Genomic DNA, 14791 nt, shown 5'->3' with positions numbered 1-14791 from the left:
CAGCCTCACGTACTTTTCCACAGTGCCAGCCCCTGTATAAGCCTTTCAAAATCTCCATTGAGGTTCCTCAGTGTAAAAGAAAATAGTCATTACAAAAAAAGCATTCCCAGTAAATTAGAAATTTAAAAATAAAGTACTATACAAACCTCCCCCTTAGCCTCTCTCTCCAGTTCCCCATTTAGAACCATCTGCAGAGTCACTTGCTGTCAGCACTGTGTAATTGGAGATTTTTCTGAGAGAGAAACAGAGCTATCTTGGGCGATAGGTTTCTATATTTCAAAAAAAAAAAAAAACACATTAAACAACCATTGCTTTACAACTCGTGTTTATTGAACTATTGCTTATCATGGCAGTTGTTTGCTGCATAGCTGTGGGTGTGTACAGTCACCTCTGGATGCCTCTGCAGGCCTCCCTGTAGGGCACCTCCACAGAGGCTGAGGAAGAGATGATGAGATATTTGCTCTAAAAAGTGATACATTTGGTTGGGGGGGGAGGGCAGAATCAACTATAGTTCAAAAAGATATTCAGTGACAGGTCACTCCCTCTCACTCTAAACTACACTCTGCACCTGAACCCTCCCCCCGCCACACTTTGGGTATCTTTCCAGAAATATTTTCTGTCCACAGAAATAGTTGTTGGAACAAGTAGTTCAATATCCTCTTTTTGTTTAAATGACAAAGAATATCATAGTACCTATTTTTTAAATTTACCACTCTATTTTGGAAGTCTTTCGTGTATCTTAGCCCTACCTCATTCTTTAAAACTATTGCACTGGTTGCAAGAATTGTCTAAATGTGGCCATTTTTGGTAATTCATATTTAACAACTTAGTTGAGATACATTTTAATCAGTTTTTAAGAATCTTCTTTGTAGTTATTGGTTTATTTGAGAACCAGACAGGCGGCGCTGGGCCGTCCAGCGGCTCCCTCCCCAGCTGTGTGCAGTGGCTGCAGAAGAAGCCAGAGGCCTGAAGTGGAATCCAGGTTTGCCACACAGGTGGCAGGAACCCAGGAACCTGAGCCTCTGCTGCTACCAGGAGTACCGTGCCTAGGTGACATAGTAGATTATGTATCTAACCCTTTAAAAAAATTCATTTATTTTTATTTGAAAAGCAGATTTACAAAGAGAAGGAACAAGAGAGATCTTTTACCTGTTTGCTCCCCAAATGGCCACAACGTCCAGAGCTGAAGCCGGAAGCCAAAGCTTCTTCCAGGTCTCCCACATGGATGCAAACGGCAAAGCACCTGAGCCATGTCTCACTACTTCCCTCGGCATATTAGCAGGGAGCTGTATCAGAAATAGAGCAGCTGGGACTTGAACCAGTGTCCATAAGTGATGCCAGTGCCACAAGCAGAGGATTAGCTTACTATACCACCATACTAACTCTATGTTTGACATTTTAAAAGACTGCCAAACTGTCTTACAAAGGAATTGTGCCATCTGACACTTCTACCAGCAATATATAGAGTTCCAGTTCCTTAGACATGTTGGTTTGTTTTTTTGTTTTGTTTGTGATGATGACAGCCTTATCAGTAAAGTAGAGCGGGCATGTTACTCTGTTGCTGATCTCGGAAGAAAATAGCCATCTTTTCATCATTAATTGTGATAGCTACTTGTGTGGTTTTCCATAATGACCACATCAAAATGAAGAACTTGCCTCCTACTTTTATGGACATTGCAATTAAAAAATAAAAGCTTACATATCATTTCTTTAGAGGCAGAGAGGGTGCGCAGGCACACCCTGACCCTGCTTGGCATGCGCTTTCCTTGCCTGCAGCACTTGGACTGACGCTGAGAACTGAGAACTCGCGTTTCCCAGGTGACTGACCAGACCAGAACTCACTCCTCTTGCCTGCTGCCTCACAGGATCTGCACTGGCAGGAAGCTGGAACCCTGAGAAGGGCCAGGATTCAAACTCTGGCGCTTGGGTGTACGATGCAGATGTCCCGGCTGTGCTGCTGGCCTAACCACTAGGCCAAATGCCTGCCTGAAGCTTTTTAAGATCATTAGTGAATATTGGAACTTACCACATGCTTTTCAATGGCATTTTATTGGAATGTTACTATTATGATAAATTGCCTTGATTGATTTTTTTTAATTAATTTTTTTTTTTTTTGACAATCCTTACAAATTTAATTGGGGTAAAAAAGGTTCAAGGCCTAAATGGGGATATAGAGGGAGAAGCCTCACCCAGTTTCCCACCCACCCTAAGTCCCGGATTGGGGCATGCTCTGAGATACTCGATCAAGTGGTTCCAATAGTTCACCATTCATGGGTCGCTGCCAGTCTCGCCACTCCAAGCACGATGTGGTCGTTGAAGAGTCCATTGATTGACACAGTCCCTTCTAGAGTCTCCATTTGCCCAGTATTTTGCTGCCAACAGAGAGCTGAGGTTGTTGCTTGACTTGTTCTGTCTTTCCTTGGTTAGGACTCTGAGTCCGGTGTCTCGAATGGGGAGATCCTCGAAGAAATTTTGAGGTATTCTCAGTCCAGATTCCTGCATGTTCTAGTAGCATAGGGTCCGGCACAGTCCATTGCCCCAATCAGCTGGTGGTACCTTGATTGATTTTTAAAATATTACCTTGTTCCTGTGATTAACCCTACTTGATTGGGAGGTACTGTAACTTTGTGTGTTTTTTGAGTTCGATTTGCTAAAATTTTATTAGGCAGTTTTGGGGCTAGCACTGTGGTACGGCAGATTCAGCCACAGCCTGTAACCAGTCCAAATCCTAGAGTTCCACTTTTGATCCAGCTTCCTGCTGATGGCCCTGGTGCTTGGTCCCTGCCATCCATGCACATGTCCCCGATGGAACTGCGGGCTGCTGGCTTCGGCCAGGCCCAGCCCGGCTGCTGTGGCCATCTGGGGAGTGAACCAGCCTAGGAAGCCTCTCTGTGTGGTTTGCTCTCACTCTCTGTCTCTGTAACTTTGACATTGAAATAAATAAATACTTCTTAAGCAGGAGAAATTTTATACCAATATTTATGAAAGATAGGCTTGATAATTTTCTTGTAATATTTTGGTGTCGTTTTCAATTGAGAGTAATACTGAACTCAAAGAGGAACTGTAGGGCATCCCCTCTTCTTCACTTCTGAGGAGTTTGGTTAGAATTGCAATCACTTGTTCCTTAAATGTTTAGTTGAATATGCTAGTAAAGCCATCTGGGCTGGAAGTTTTCTTTGTGAGAAAGTTATTCACTGCAAATTCCATTTTGTTTTTTGTTTGTTTTCCATTGATATGGAGATACCTGGATGCTTCTTCTTTAGCGATCTTTGGTCATTCGTGTCATTCCAAAGATCTGTCCGTTTCATCTAAGTTGTTGTAATGCTCTTCATTTCTTTGTGCAGATAAGTCCTATTATCGTTTTCCTTTATTTGAAGAATTTTTATGTATCATCTATTTCAATGCAAGTCTGCTAATGATGAATGATTGCAGACTTTTTGTCTCTGAAAATGTTTTACCTGTGGGTTTTTCTTTTTTTTTTTTGAGTATTTAGTTGAAGAAAGAGAGAGAGAGATCTATCTCCCACCCACTGATTTATTCCCCAAATGTGCCCAAGAGCCAGAGCCAGGCGGTGGGGAACTCAGTCCAGGTTGTCCACACACGATGCAGAAGCACGTTCCTCGAGCCAGCGTGTGTTTCCTGCACGTTAGCAGAAAGCTGGAATCAGAAGAGAGAGAGCACTTGACCCCAGACACTCTGGCCGTGGGATGCAGGCTTCTCTTGTGTTTTTAGTGGCTGCACCAAATGCCCTCCACTTAGGCTTGCCTTTGGAAGGCATTTTCACTCTCTATCAAATCCAAAATTGACAAATTGTAAGCACCAATATGTAAAAGTTGTTGCTCTACAAGAGCTCTCTTAACCATCCTTATCTCTGCTGTACAAAATCCATTTCTCCCTTGGTTCTTCTGAAGATGTCCTCTCTGGGGCAGGCCTTTGGCATAGCTGGCTAAGCTAATTGTTGGGATACCAGCATCACGTATCAGAGGGCTGACTGGGATCCTGGCTTACATCCAGGCTTCCTGACTCAGCTTCCTGCTGGTGCACCTGAAGATGTCAAAGACACTGAAGTAGTTTCTTTGAAGTAGAGGGGAAAGTTAATGACATTTGTATTTTCCCTCGTCTCTTTCATTAATTGCATCCAAAATTAAATACAGTGTTTTTCTTTTTAAATGATTTGTTATTCATTTGAAAGGCACATGAAAGATTGGTTTTTCATATCTTCCATCATTTGGTTCACTACCCAGATGTTTGCAACAACCAGGGCTGCACCAGGCTTAAGCCAGGAAATCGGGGTGGCGGTGACCCATGTATGTGACTGCCTTCCAAGTATGTTAGCAGGAAGTTGGATTGGAACCACCACATAGCCGGGGCTTGAACCAGCACTCAGATACAAGATGCAGGCACGCCATAAGTGGTCTGACCTGCTTCACCACGGACCCAGCTACTTACAGAGCTTTTACCTCTTCACTTTTATCTGGTATTTTCAAAACATTCATATTAGTTTTCAGAGAAACAAAACTCTTTCCTTATTTATGTTTCATCCACTTACAGGAGAGGTAAATAAATTGCATAATTACAATTCATGTGCAGCCAACAAAAAGACATTGGAAAGCAGACCTGAGTTACTGGTAGTAAACCCAGCCTGCATAAAAGGATCAAAGGCCACAGGGAATAACTCTGTAGAAAAAAAATAACTGTTGTTATGTCCTGTCCTACCAGTCAGCACTGAAAGTACCTGTGACTGAGAAGGTGTGGGAATTTCCACCTACATGCAAGGAAAGGAGTAGTTCTACAGCAGACGCTACCGAGGCACCCTCTGTCTGGAGTGTCCACTGCATGGATTCCCTTCTCAGCCACCCACCTGGAGCCAGTGTCAGAGCTCATTGGTGGACGCCCCAGGGTGTCTTACTGAGCCTCTGACCCATTCATTGGCAATAACCAGGAGTTCCACAGTCCTCTTCTTCTGTTTGGTTAGTGTGCCTGGTTGTTCACCCACAGGTGCTGAGGCTACATGTGAAGAGATGCAAAGGGCGAGGTGTATGGGAAGGGCAGGGAGTTCCTGTGTCCTCTCTGGGCACAGCAAGCTCAGCATGTTCAGTTGTCCAGAGCTCTCTGAACTCATTTCTCTAGAACTTCTGGCTGGTTAGTAGGTTGTGAGGTGGTGGGTAGCCAGGAGAGAGGAGTACATACTAGCTCTCAGCCATTGCTTTACACATTTCACCTGCAATGGCTAGGGCTGGGCCAAAACCAAAGTTACAAGTGGGAACTCAATCCAGATCTCCCACACAGGTGGCAGGGTCCCAAGTGCCTGAGTCAGTCTGCTGGCTGTTGCTCTAATGGAAAGCTGGAATTGGAAGAGGGGCAGGAGCTCAAACCCAGGCACTCCATTATGGATTCCCAACGTGCAGCTGAATCACAAGGCCAAATACCCTTTCTGGGTTTTCATGGATTAACTTCTTGGCCAATGACAGTAAGCTTAGTATTCAGTGCTCCCACTCTCCCTGGAGGTAGTGGAGTGGGACTCACAGTCCCACCCCTCCAGTCTAGTCTTGGATGTTTAGGGGTGGCCAACCCATCAGGCAGCTCTCTTCAGGACACAAATAGCTCAGAGACTGCGGGATTTTAGGAGTTTTATGCTAACCAACAGGGACACAGATGTGAACCAAATCTTTTTCCCAATATCCCAGCAGCCTCCTGGTTGTGATGGTGCACTGGAATGGAAGTTTCCTGAGGGGAGAGGAATGTGGTTAGTCCTGAAAATGAGATAAACAGAGGTCAGAGTACCTAATGCTGGTATTTTCACTTGATTTTGTGAATTTATCAAAATTGAGAACCTTTTGTGTATTTTTTTACCTTGTATTTCTTCAGTCACTTGTCATTTTTTTTTAATCCATTGCTTATTTTTTCCTAAGATTTGTGTCTCCTTAAATGACTTGTAGAGGTTCTTTACCCACGATTGTACATTAATCCATGGTTATCTGTGAGGCCCTTCCAAAAGTAAATTGAAAATCTTTGTGATGAAAAAGCTATACATGAATTTCCCAAGTTTTTATGCCACGATAAATTTTCTATTTAATTTTTCTGTGAACTTTAAAAATTTTTTAAATCCATACTTGTATCTTTAAAAAAAAAACATTACTATTTATTGTAAAAACAAAGTGACAGGGAAAGGATAAACAAGTATTGATCTTCCATTTGGCTGCGACAGCCAAGACAGGGCCAGTCTGAAGGCAGGAGCTGGAAACACTGTGCAGGTCTCGCACGTGGTTGGCAGGGGCCAAAGCACTCGGGCCATCCTCTGCTGCCTTCCCACGTGGGTCCCCAGGAAGCCAGATGGGAGACGGAGATGCTGAACCTTGAGCTGGCACTCCAGTGTGAGATGCCAGTGCCACAGGCTTCACCCAGCACCACCCGCCAGCGTGAACTTGCTGAACTGCCTTCGTATGAGGCACGTGTGTTTTCCTACTTGATTTTTTTTTTAACCTGACTTTAGTATCTGTCATCACTCAAGATTTAGAAACCTTTACGAAGTCAAGTTTATCTATTTGGTGACCTTTGAGTTGCTTACAAATGTCTATTGTCACATCTGATTATTTTTGCTGTTTGTTCCAAGGGAAGCATGAATAAGTATTTTTAAAAGTAGGTAGCTAGTGATTGCTTTTATATATATATAGATAGATATAAGTAAAGATATGTGGGCTAGAAGTTGATCTTTTTATGGAAATCACATGAATGTAAACCTTTTTTTGTTCCCAGGTTTAAAAATCCAGGCATTATAATATGAGCTTTCACTTTGCAATGTGAAATTACATCAATTTTTCTTTTGTTGCCTCGGCTGGGCCAGATTTCTGCCATCTCCTGAATTACTAATATGATTATAAATATTTTGCTTGCACATAGGATTGAATTTTTTCACATGCAAAGCTAGAACAATGACTGGTTTTGAGAATAGTGAAGCGTGGAAACTGTATTCAAAGCTGACAGTGAACATGCTTGGCAGGAAAAAATCCAATACCATGAAATTGGCACAAAGAGCATTAACAAGTTCCTGTCAATAGTAAGCACGAGTCTGTAGTTTTGAATCTATCTGAACAATGATTATGACATGGATGTAGAACGAAATTTTAAATCAGTAGTTTTTAAGGTATACTGTCACCTTTTCAGTCTGCGTTTTACTTAAGACGCTTCACATTTGACACGATGTGCTTTGTTCTTTTTGAAACACTTTGTCCCCTAGTCTCCCAGGTTCCTCCACTTTCCCTCTATTTTCTGCTTCTGAAATACCATTCATGAGCTGCTTCTTTCGGGCTTTTCTTGTTGTACACGACCCCCTGACCTCTTCCTGCCGTCTGGTGCTGTGACGGTTTGGATTCTGGTGACTCACCCTCGCCAGCCCCTGGGTCTTGCCCGGATTCCACAGCACACGCCCTTCAGCTGACCGGAAGCCCACCGGGGGTTCAACATCACTTTCTTCGACAATGAGCACGCGATTTGCTGCTTTCCTTCTCTCCAACTTGCCCTTCTCAGCGTGTCCTTCCTGCTGGTTGGGAAGCAGGACCCTGGTGGACTGAGTCACCAGGCGCTGGGGTTGCAATCCCAGCCCCGGAGTAGGTGTTTGCTTTCTCGGAAGCTCGGCTTTCCTACTGATGGAGGGGACATGGTAGCTGCCGTGGCTGTGAGCGCAGTCGGGTGGTTGTAGACCTGCTCCCCAGAGGCTCCCTGAGGGCGTGTGGCTCCCCCCGCTGTGCAAGGTCGAGGCACTGGGGAGTCACCACTACCTGGATGTCAGAGACACGTGGTTTTCCCCTGTGTTCTCTCAGTCTTCGGATCCAACTGATGCTGTTCCTGAAAGTGTCCTGGGTTTACCTGCTTCTCTCCCTAGCTGCTCGGTGCTGCTGTCCTGGTCCCCGTCACCACCATATGTAAATGCAGCTGGTTCCTGATTAATTTCCCTGCTTTCACGGGCCCGGCGCGGTGGCGCAAGTGGTTAAGGTCCTCGCCTTGCACGCCCGGGATCCCATATGGTCGCCCTGCCTGTGGCCTGGGAAAGCAGTGGAGGACGGCCCAAAGCTTTGGGACCCTGCACCCATGTGGGAGACCCGGAAGAGGCTCCTGGCTTCGGATCGGCATAGCATCGGCCGTTGCGCTCACTTGGGGAGTGAATCATCGGCCGGAAGATCTTCTCTGTCTCTCCTCTCTGTATATCCGCCTTTCCAATAAAAATAAAATAATAAAAATAAATCTTAAAAAATGTCCCTGCCTTTCTTCTTATCCATTCCTGATTCAGTCTCCTCAGGCAGCCACGGAGACCTTTTCAGGCATGGTTTTCCTTGCCCATTGGACAAAAGCCAAATCTGGTTAATTCAATCTGTAAGTTTTTTTTTTTTTTTTTCAGATGGTCTTGTTTCTGTTCCTACTTCACATATTTCCACCAAAGTCATGATTTGCAGAAATGTTTTTAAAGCCTTGTTACAAAACTAAGCTCAAATTCATTATTAAAAATATTAAGAAACAAGGAAAGACATTGACTTAAGTGCAAAACGTATTTTAAGATCCATGCTTACAAGAGATCTTATAAGTTTGTAAAAAATGCACATTATGAAAAAACTGTCCCAATTTTTTGTACCACAATAATTTTTTAATTCCATTTTTCTTTAGAAAATTTAGTTAGTAAAAATTTTAAGACATAAAAATTAAGACATACTTATGGGATAGTATGTGATATTTTAATACATATGAAAAATGTGTAACATCCAATCAAGGTATCTTTCTTCATAATGAAAACATCCAAAATTACTATTTATTTTTTAGTGGAGAAGTTTTTTCATGATTTTTTTTAAAAAAATCCTAACATTTACTTAAAATACATGCATAATTTATGTCAATCTTTTGAAATATTCAAAGCAGTTGGCATTTAGAATAGCTTGTATTTAGGGCTAGTTTGCCACCATGGTTGCCATAGTAAATCAATTTTTGGCTTCTAATATTGATGAAAGCGATTTATATCCATAGGCAAAGTTTTGTACCAAAAAGCCACTCCTGGAATTTGTCTCTCATGTGGCTTTTCTTGCTCCCTGGGTGCCCAGTTCTCTCCGAATTCAGCTCTGTGACTGAACTGGCTGGTTTACCACTTAACCTTCCCTTCAGGTGTTTCACACATTTCAGTCTGAACTTTCGACATTTTTTGTAAACTGCCGCTAGTCACTGCCTTAGACTTTGGGTATGGCTGCAGTATGATGTGGGACCCAGGCCGCGCCACCTTGATGGAGGTGCTGGCAGGTCAGTGTCCACGGGCTCAGCTGATGTGCGATGCTGAGTGTGGTGGTGCACAGCTGGAATGTGCGTCTGCTTCCCCCGCAGGTTAATCAGCTTCGCGGTATCCCCAAGCTGCTGCAGCTGCTCAAAGTTCAGAATGAGGACCTGCAGCGAGCCGTGTGCGGCGCCTTGAGAAATCTGGTGTTTGAAGACAACGACAACAAGTTGGAGGTAGCAGAACTCAACGGGGTGCCTCGGCTGCTGCAGGTGCTGAAGCAAACCCGAGACCTGGAGACCAAGAAGCAGATCACAGGTGAGGGTGGGTGCGCAGCACCGTGCAGCCCGACCGGAAGCGCTGGGCGGCCTGTTCCTCTGAGTCACCGGCTCTAAAGGAACATCCTTACCGCCGCAGCCGTGCAGGAATTCCTTCTTATGAAAGGAACAGTTCTGAAGTTTTTGCTTCATGTATGTTGTAAAGATTTATTTGAAAGGCAGAGTTAATAGGGAGGGAGAATCACCCACAGAGAGATCTTCCATACACTGATGAGTCCTCAAATGGGTGTGAAACCCAGCGCTGGGCCAGGCCAGCTCCAGGAGGCAACGAGCTTCATCCCAGTCTCCCAGGCAGGTGCAGGGGCCCGAGGACTTGGGACATCTGCTGCTGCTTCTCCGGGCTCGTTAGCAGGGAGTTGGATCAGAAGTAGAACCGGCACTCCTGGGGGATGCTGACACTGCATATAGTGACTTTGCCCTCGATGCCACAGCATTGGTCTCTCTTTCCCGCCCCTCAATATTTTTATTTAGAAATTCTATGTGCCTTTTACTAAATGATTTTAACAGTTTGTTGACAGATTAAATGCATGAAAATTCTGCATAAATTCACCATAATCAAGCATTACAATTTGACAGTGTATGTGACGTTTCAAGTGTTCAAAACATTCCAAAGGAAACCAACAGAAAGCTCATCCATTTATTTTTATCATTTACTAAGCAATCAGCTAGATCCATGCAAAGAAAGTGAAATTGAGAGTCACACAGTTTCCCAATACAAAGGGTCAACTTAAGCAAATGGTGTAAAACAATCCCATCTTTCCCTCCCCGTTTAGGACCATTTCCCTAGCTCCCCTTCCCTCAAACTGTAAAAAATGAGAAAAAGAATGGCTGGATACATGTTTTCATTGTGTACTTCATATTTCTGTTCAAATGCTGATTTAAACAAATAAATAATTTTCTCCCCAGTGCTCAGACAGAATTAGAACAGTAGTTTCAGCAGTATTTCCTTGAAGCGTAGAGAAAGGGGGCTAGTTTTGTTTAAATAAATCGTTTCACGGTGGAGAAGAACACGGTGAAGTTCATGTTTGAGCGTGACCCGGCCTCCCTGCCGTCACCCCGAGCTCTCACCCTGTGACCCTGCGCAGGTGGCAGGTGCCGCGGTGCGGCTGGGCACAGCTGTCAGAGTGTTGCCTTATGGAGACTTGAGTAAGAATGCTCAGGGTCTCCAGTGATGCACGTCATTCTGAAACAGTTACCACAGAGCGCTCAGGGTCCCGCGTTCCTTGGACAGTAAAACTCAGTTTGACAGTTGAGAAAATGGAGACTCCCAGAAGGTAATACTTTTTATTACATGCAATTTTGTTTGAAATTAGTATTAAGCGTTGACTGTGTTCTGATAAATAGTTAAGTTTAAAAAGAAATACTGTGTAAATCTCACTTTTCATTGAGGGTATTTTATACTTTTACCTTCCTTCATTTGCTCCATATCAGTTTTCATCATTTCCTAGAACATGTGTTCATATGATGTCACAGCTGAGCTCTCTGTCTGGGTGTATTTTTATTTATTTTATTTTTATTGGAAAGTCAGATATCCAGAGAGGAGGAGAGACAGAGAGAAAGATCTTCCGTCCATTGATTCTCTCCCCAAGCAGCCACAATGACCAGAACTGCACCAATCCAAAGCCAGGAGCCTGGAGCCTCTTCCAGGTCTCCTACACGGGTGCAGGGTCCCAAGGCGTTGGGCTGTCCTCAGCTGCTTTCCCAAGTCACAAGCAGGGAGCTAGATGGGAAATGGGGCCTCTGGGACACGAAGCGGTGCGTCTGAGGTGAGGACTTTTGCCGCTAGGCTACTGTGCCAGGCTCTCAGGAAAGGTAACCTAGCTGCCCTTCAGCCCGTGTGCTGTGTGTCCTTCCATATGCATGGCTCATATTACAGCGCGTACAGCAGCTGAGTCTCCTTGATTCAGCCAGCATTTATTGAGAAGCTTTTGGGGTTCGAGCATGGAGAATCATACCCCACTGAGGTTATAGATTTTGTTTTTCCATCTACCAACATGTGAAAGATAACCATAAAAAACTGAAGACCAAGCCACATTTAGAGCCTAATATTTGCTTTATGAAAATAGGCAAGGTGAACATCGCTGCCAAACTAGAGAGGCAGACAGGAGCTGCTCAGCAGAATCGAGTGATTGGCATTAGGCCCCACAACTGAAGCCGTGGGAGGAAAGGGGTGTGTGTGTGTGTGTGTGTGTGTGTGTGTGTGTGTTTCACGGGAATAGTCCGCCCATTCACACTGCCTTTCCGCTTGCGCAGCCAGTAAGCAGGGAAAGCTAAAGAACGCTCTGTGATCTTAATGCCATAGAAACCATCCAGGCATCATTAGATGATCTTGAGAGCTGATAAATGGATGTTGGCTGTGCAGTACTGAGAATTTCTGGTACAAGCCAAACATCCTTCCTGGAGAGTGTTCATGACTTGTTAATTGAATGAGAGCGATACGTGAACCTTTGAGATACAGCCTTCTAAATAACTCCTTTGGCTCTGCTAACATAAGTGCCAGATAGGTGTTTTCTCTACGTCTTCTGAATCTTTTTTTATTGGCCTATTCCTATGACTTTTTGCTGAGCCCTTGTTAAGTGTTGAGATAGGACTTTCTGTTTTGCCTCTCTCCTGACAAGAGCCTGAGAGCTGAGAGCAGAACTGGTGATGTGCATATTGTCACGGTGACGCCAGGCGGGGTGAGTACATTGTCCAGAGCCACACAGGTATGAAGAGCAAGGCCAGGTTCAGACCCGCTTTGACTGGGGTGCTTTGCTGCATCACTGCGCGTGTGCCTTTGGGGGTACATAGTGACTCGTGTGTGTTCGTGTTTGGGAAGGAATTTGTGACTCTCAGATCAGCATTCTACCTGACTCCGTTTTGATCCTACTTGTGTCTCTTCTTGCCTCTGCCATTTTTACGTCTCAGAGTAGCCTCTTCCCTGGAGTTCAGCGTTACACATTGCCAGCCTATCCTCCACTTTGTGCCCAGTGAGTTTCTTTAAAATTAGCTTTCTGTCGCATGAAGCTCCCTATCACTGGTAAGTACCGCCCATGCTCTGTAACATCCCACACATTTGTGATTCAAGCCTTTCCTCACTCCTTCCAGCTAGGGTCTGTAATCCCCAAGGAGCTGCCGGGCTGTCTCCTACTTTCTTCTCATCCTTTTTGTTTGTTTGTTTGTTTTTTGTCTCTGCCACAGTGCTGGGTTGGAATCCATACCTGGACCACTTGCAGAACCCCAGATCCTTCAATACACCCGCTGAAGTCTCTTCTCTATGTTATTTCAGATGCCTTCCTTCCTTCCTCCCTGAACTACCTTTGCATCTGGGAATACTAGTTAGGTTGCCACTTAGGCCATGCTTGTGTTTATTGCAGCACTAACTGCTTAGTTCACATGAGCTTCTGTGAATCTAAACCCGATCCCTGCGGCCTGTGAACATCTAGACTATGCACAAGTAAGAGACTCAGGCGTGCTTGAAGAGAAGATGCTGACTTTCAAGCCACGCGTTTCTGTGTATGAGTAAGAAGTTCAGCATTAGAACGTTTGTTTACCAGGAAGGAACATAATTCACCAAGCTTCTGGCATTTTCCCAGCTAGCCTAGGAGGGAAGCTCTGCTGTCTTCTGGTAGAAAAGCATTGGGATCAAAGACTTCCTTCGTGTGAGGTTGTTTTTCTGCCTTCCTCAGTGTGGTGGTGGTGTTTAATTGAAATGAGAATAGCACATCCTAGTTCACCTTCAAGGATGTTGGGCTGTGAGCACATGCTGGGATGAGTGAGCTGGGCCTCGGTTGGGGGTGTCATTCTTTCATACAGCATGTTTTAAGAAAAGTCAGGGGATGGTGGCAAAATTTGCTAGACATGCATATTGATCTCTGCACACCTCATGAAAGTAGGTAATTGAATTTCTGTGTTATTGGAGAATATAAAAAATGTATCGCTGGGTCTGATGTTGTGGCATAGCACATAAAGCGAATGCCTGCAGCACCAGCATCCCAGGAGTGCTGGTTTGAGTCCTGGCTGTTCCACTTCCCATCCAGCTCCCCGCGAATGCACCTGGGAAAGCAGCAAGAATAGCCCCAGAGGTTGGGTCCCTGCGCTCATGTGGGAGATCCAGAAGAATTGACTCCTGGCTTCAGCCGAGGCCAGCCCTAGCTTTGATAGCCATTTGGGAAGTGAACCAGCGGATAAGACCTCTGTCTTTTCCTCACTTTTCTTTAATTCTGCCTTTCAAATAAGTTAATTCTTTGAAAAATGTGTTGCTATAAAAACTCATTATATACCTTCGTTTCTTTTTTTTTTAAAGATTTATTTACTTTTATTGGAAAGGCAGTTTTACAGAAAGAAGGAGAGACAGAAAGACCTTCCACCCACTAATTCACTCCCCAAGTGGCTACAATGGCTGGAACTGAGCCAATCTGAAGCCAGGAGCCAGGAGCTTCTTCTGGGTCTCCCACACGGGTGCAGGGTCCCAAGACTTTGGGCTCTGCTCAACTGCTTGCTTTCCCGGGCCACAAGCAGGGAGCTGGATGGAAGTGGAGCAGCTGGGACACAAACTGGTACCCATATACCCATATAGGATCCTGGCATTTGAAGAGGGGGACTAGACAATTGAGCTATTGCTCCAGGCCCTTTGTACCTTTTTTAAGTAAGTATGTATTTTATTCTGCACTCAAAATATGCGTCATTTTGAGTTTTTATTTAACTTAGAAAAGTAGTTTTTGGAATAATCTGGTAATTCCAGGTGTGATTTTAAAAATTAGGTGAAAAAAGGTATATATCCATGCCAGAGAAATTGTAAAATCATAATAATAATCCTTTTGCTTAGTGGCCACTTTGAAAAGCGAGTTTTAAAAGGACCACGTTTGTCTTTGCCCTTGCTACTGCTATCACTCCGTTTTCCTGACTCTGCCGAAGGCAAGGATTCAGTTACACAGTGTACAAGTTCTGCTGTCTGAGTGTTTATGCAGAGTTGGGGAAATAACTATTTTCTGTCTTAGCAGGCAATATTAGTAAAATATGGATTTTAATATCTGCAAGATGCCTTTGTTAACTAACTACAGTGTTGCAAACATCACACTTGGCAGTCAGTTTCTAGTTAATACAATTATTAGACACTCATAGTTACTGATTACCCAAATTATGGTACTATCAGAATCCAGTTCTCTTTCTTTCTGATTAGAATAAGAGCCTAGTGATAAAAACTACAAATAGACCAGCTGCA

At 44.2% G+C, this 14791-nt stretch overlaps 1 protein-coding gene across 1 annotated transcript in view; it reads left to right on the top strand.

The window, feature by feature from the left end:
* PKP2 (plakophilin 2) overlaps window positions 1–14791 on the top strand; it is a 74127-nt gene that overhangs the window by 20957 nt on the left and 38379 nt on the right. The window contains exon 5 of the mRNA XM_040978876.1: window positions 9361–9568. Within this exon, the coding sequence (XP_040834810.1) occupies window positions 9361–9568 (208 nt within the window). The remainder of the gene's footprint in view (window positions 1–9360; window positions 9569–14791) is intronic.

This window comes from Ochotona curzoniae, unplaced genomic scaffold (genome assembly GCF_017591425.1).
Source record: "Ochotona curzoniae isolate NIBS_2020 unplaced genomic scaffold, NIBS_Ocur_1.0 contig_2927, whole genome shotgun sequence".
In the NCBI taxonomy this organism is placed as follows: Eukaryota; Metazoa; Chordata; class Mammalia; order Lagomorpha; family Ochotonidae; genus Ochotona; species Ochotona curzoniae.
Note: the sequence above shows the minus strand (reverse complement) of the source record. Positions and strands in the feature narration are given on the sequence as shown.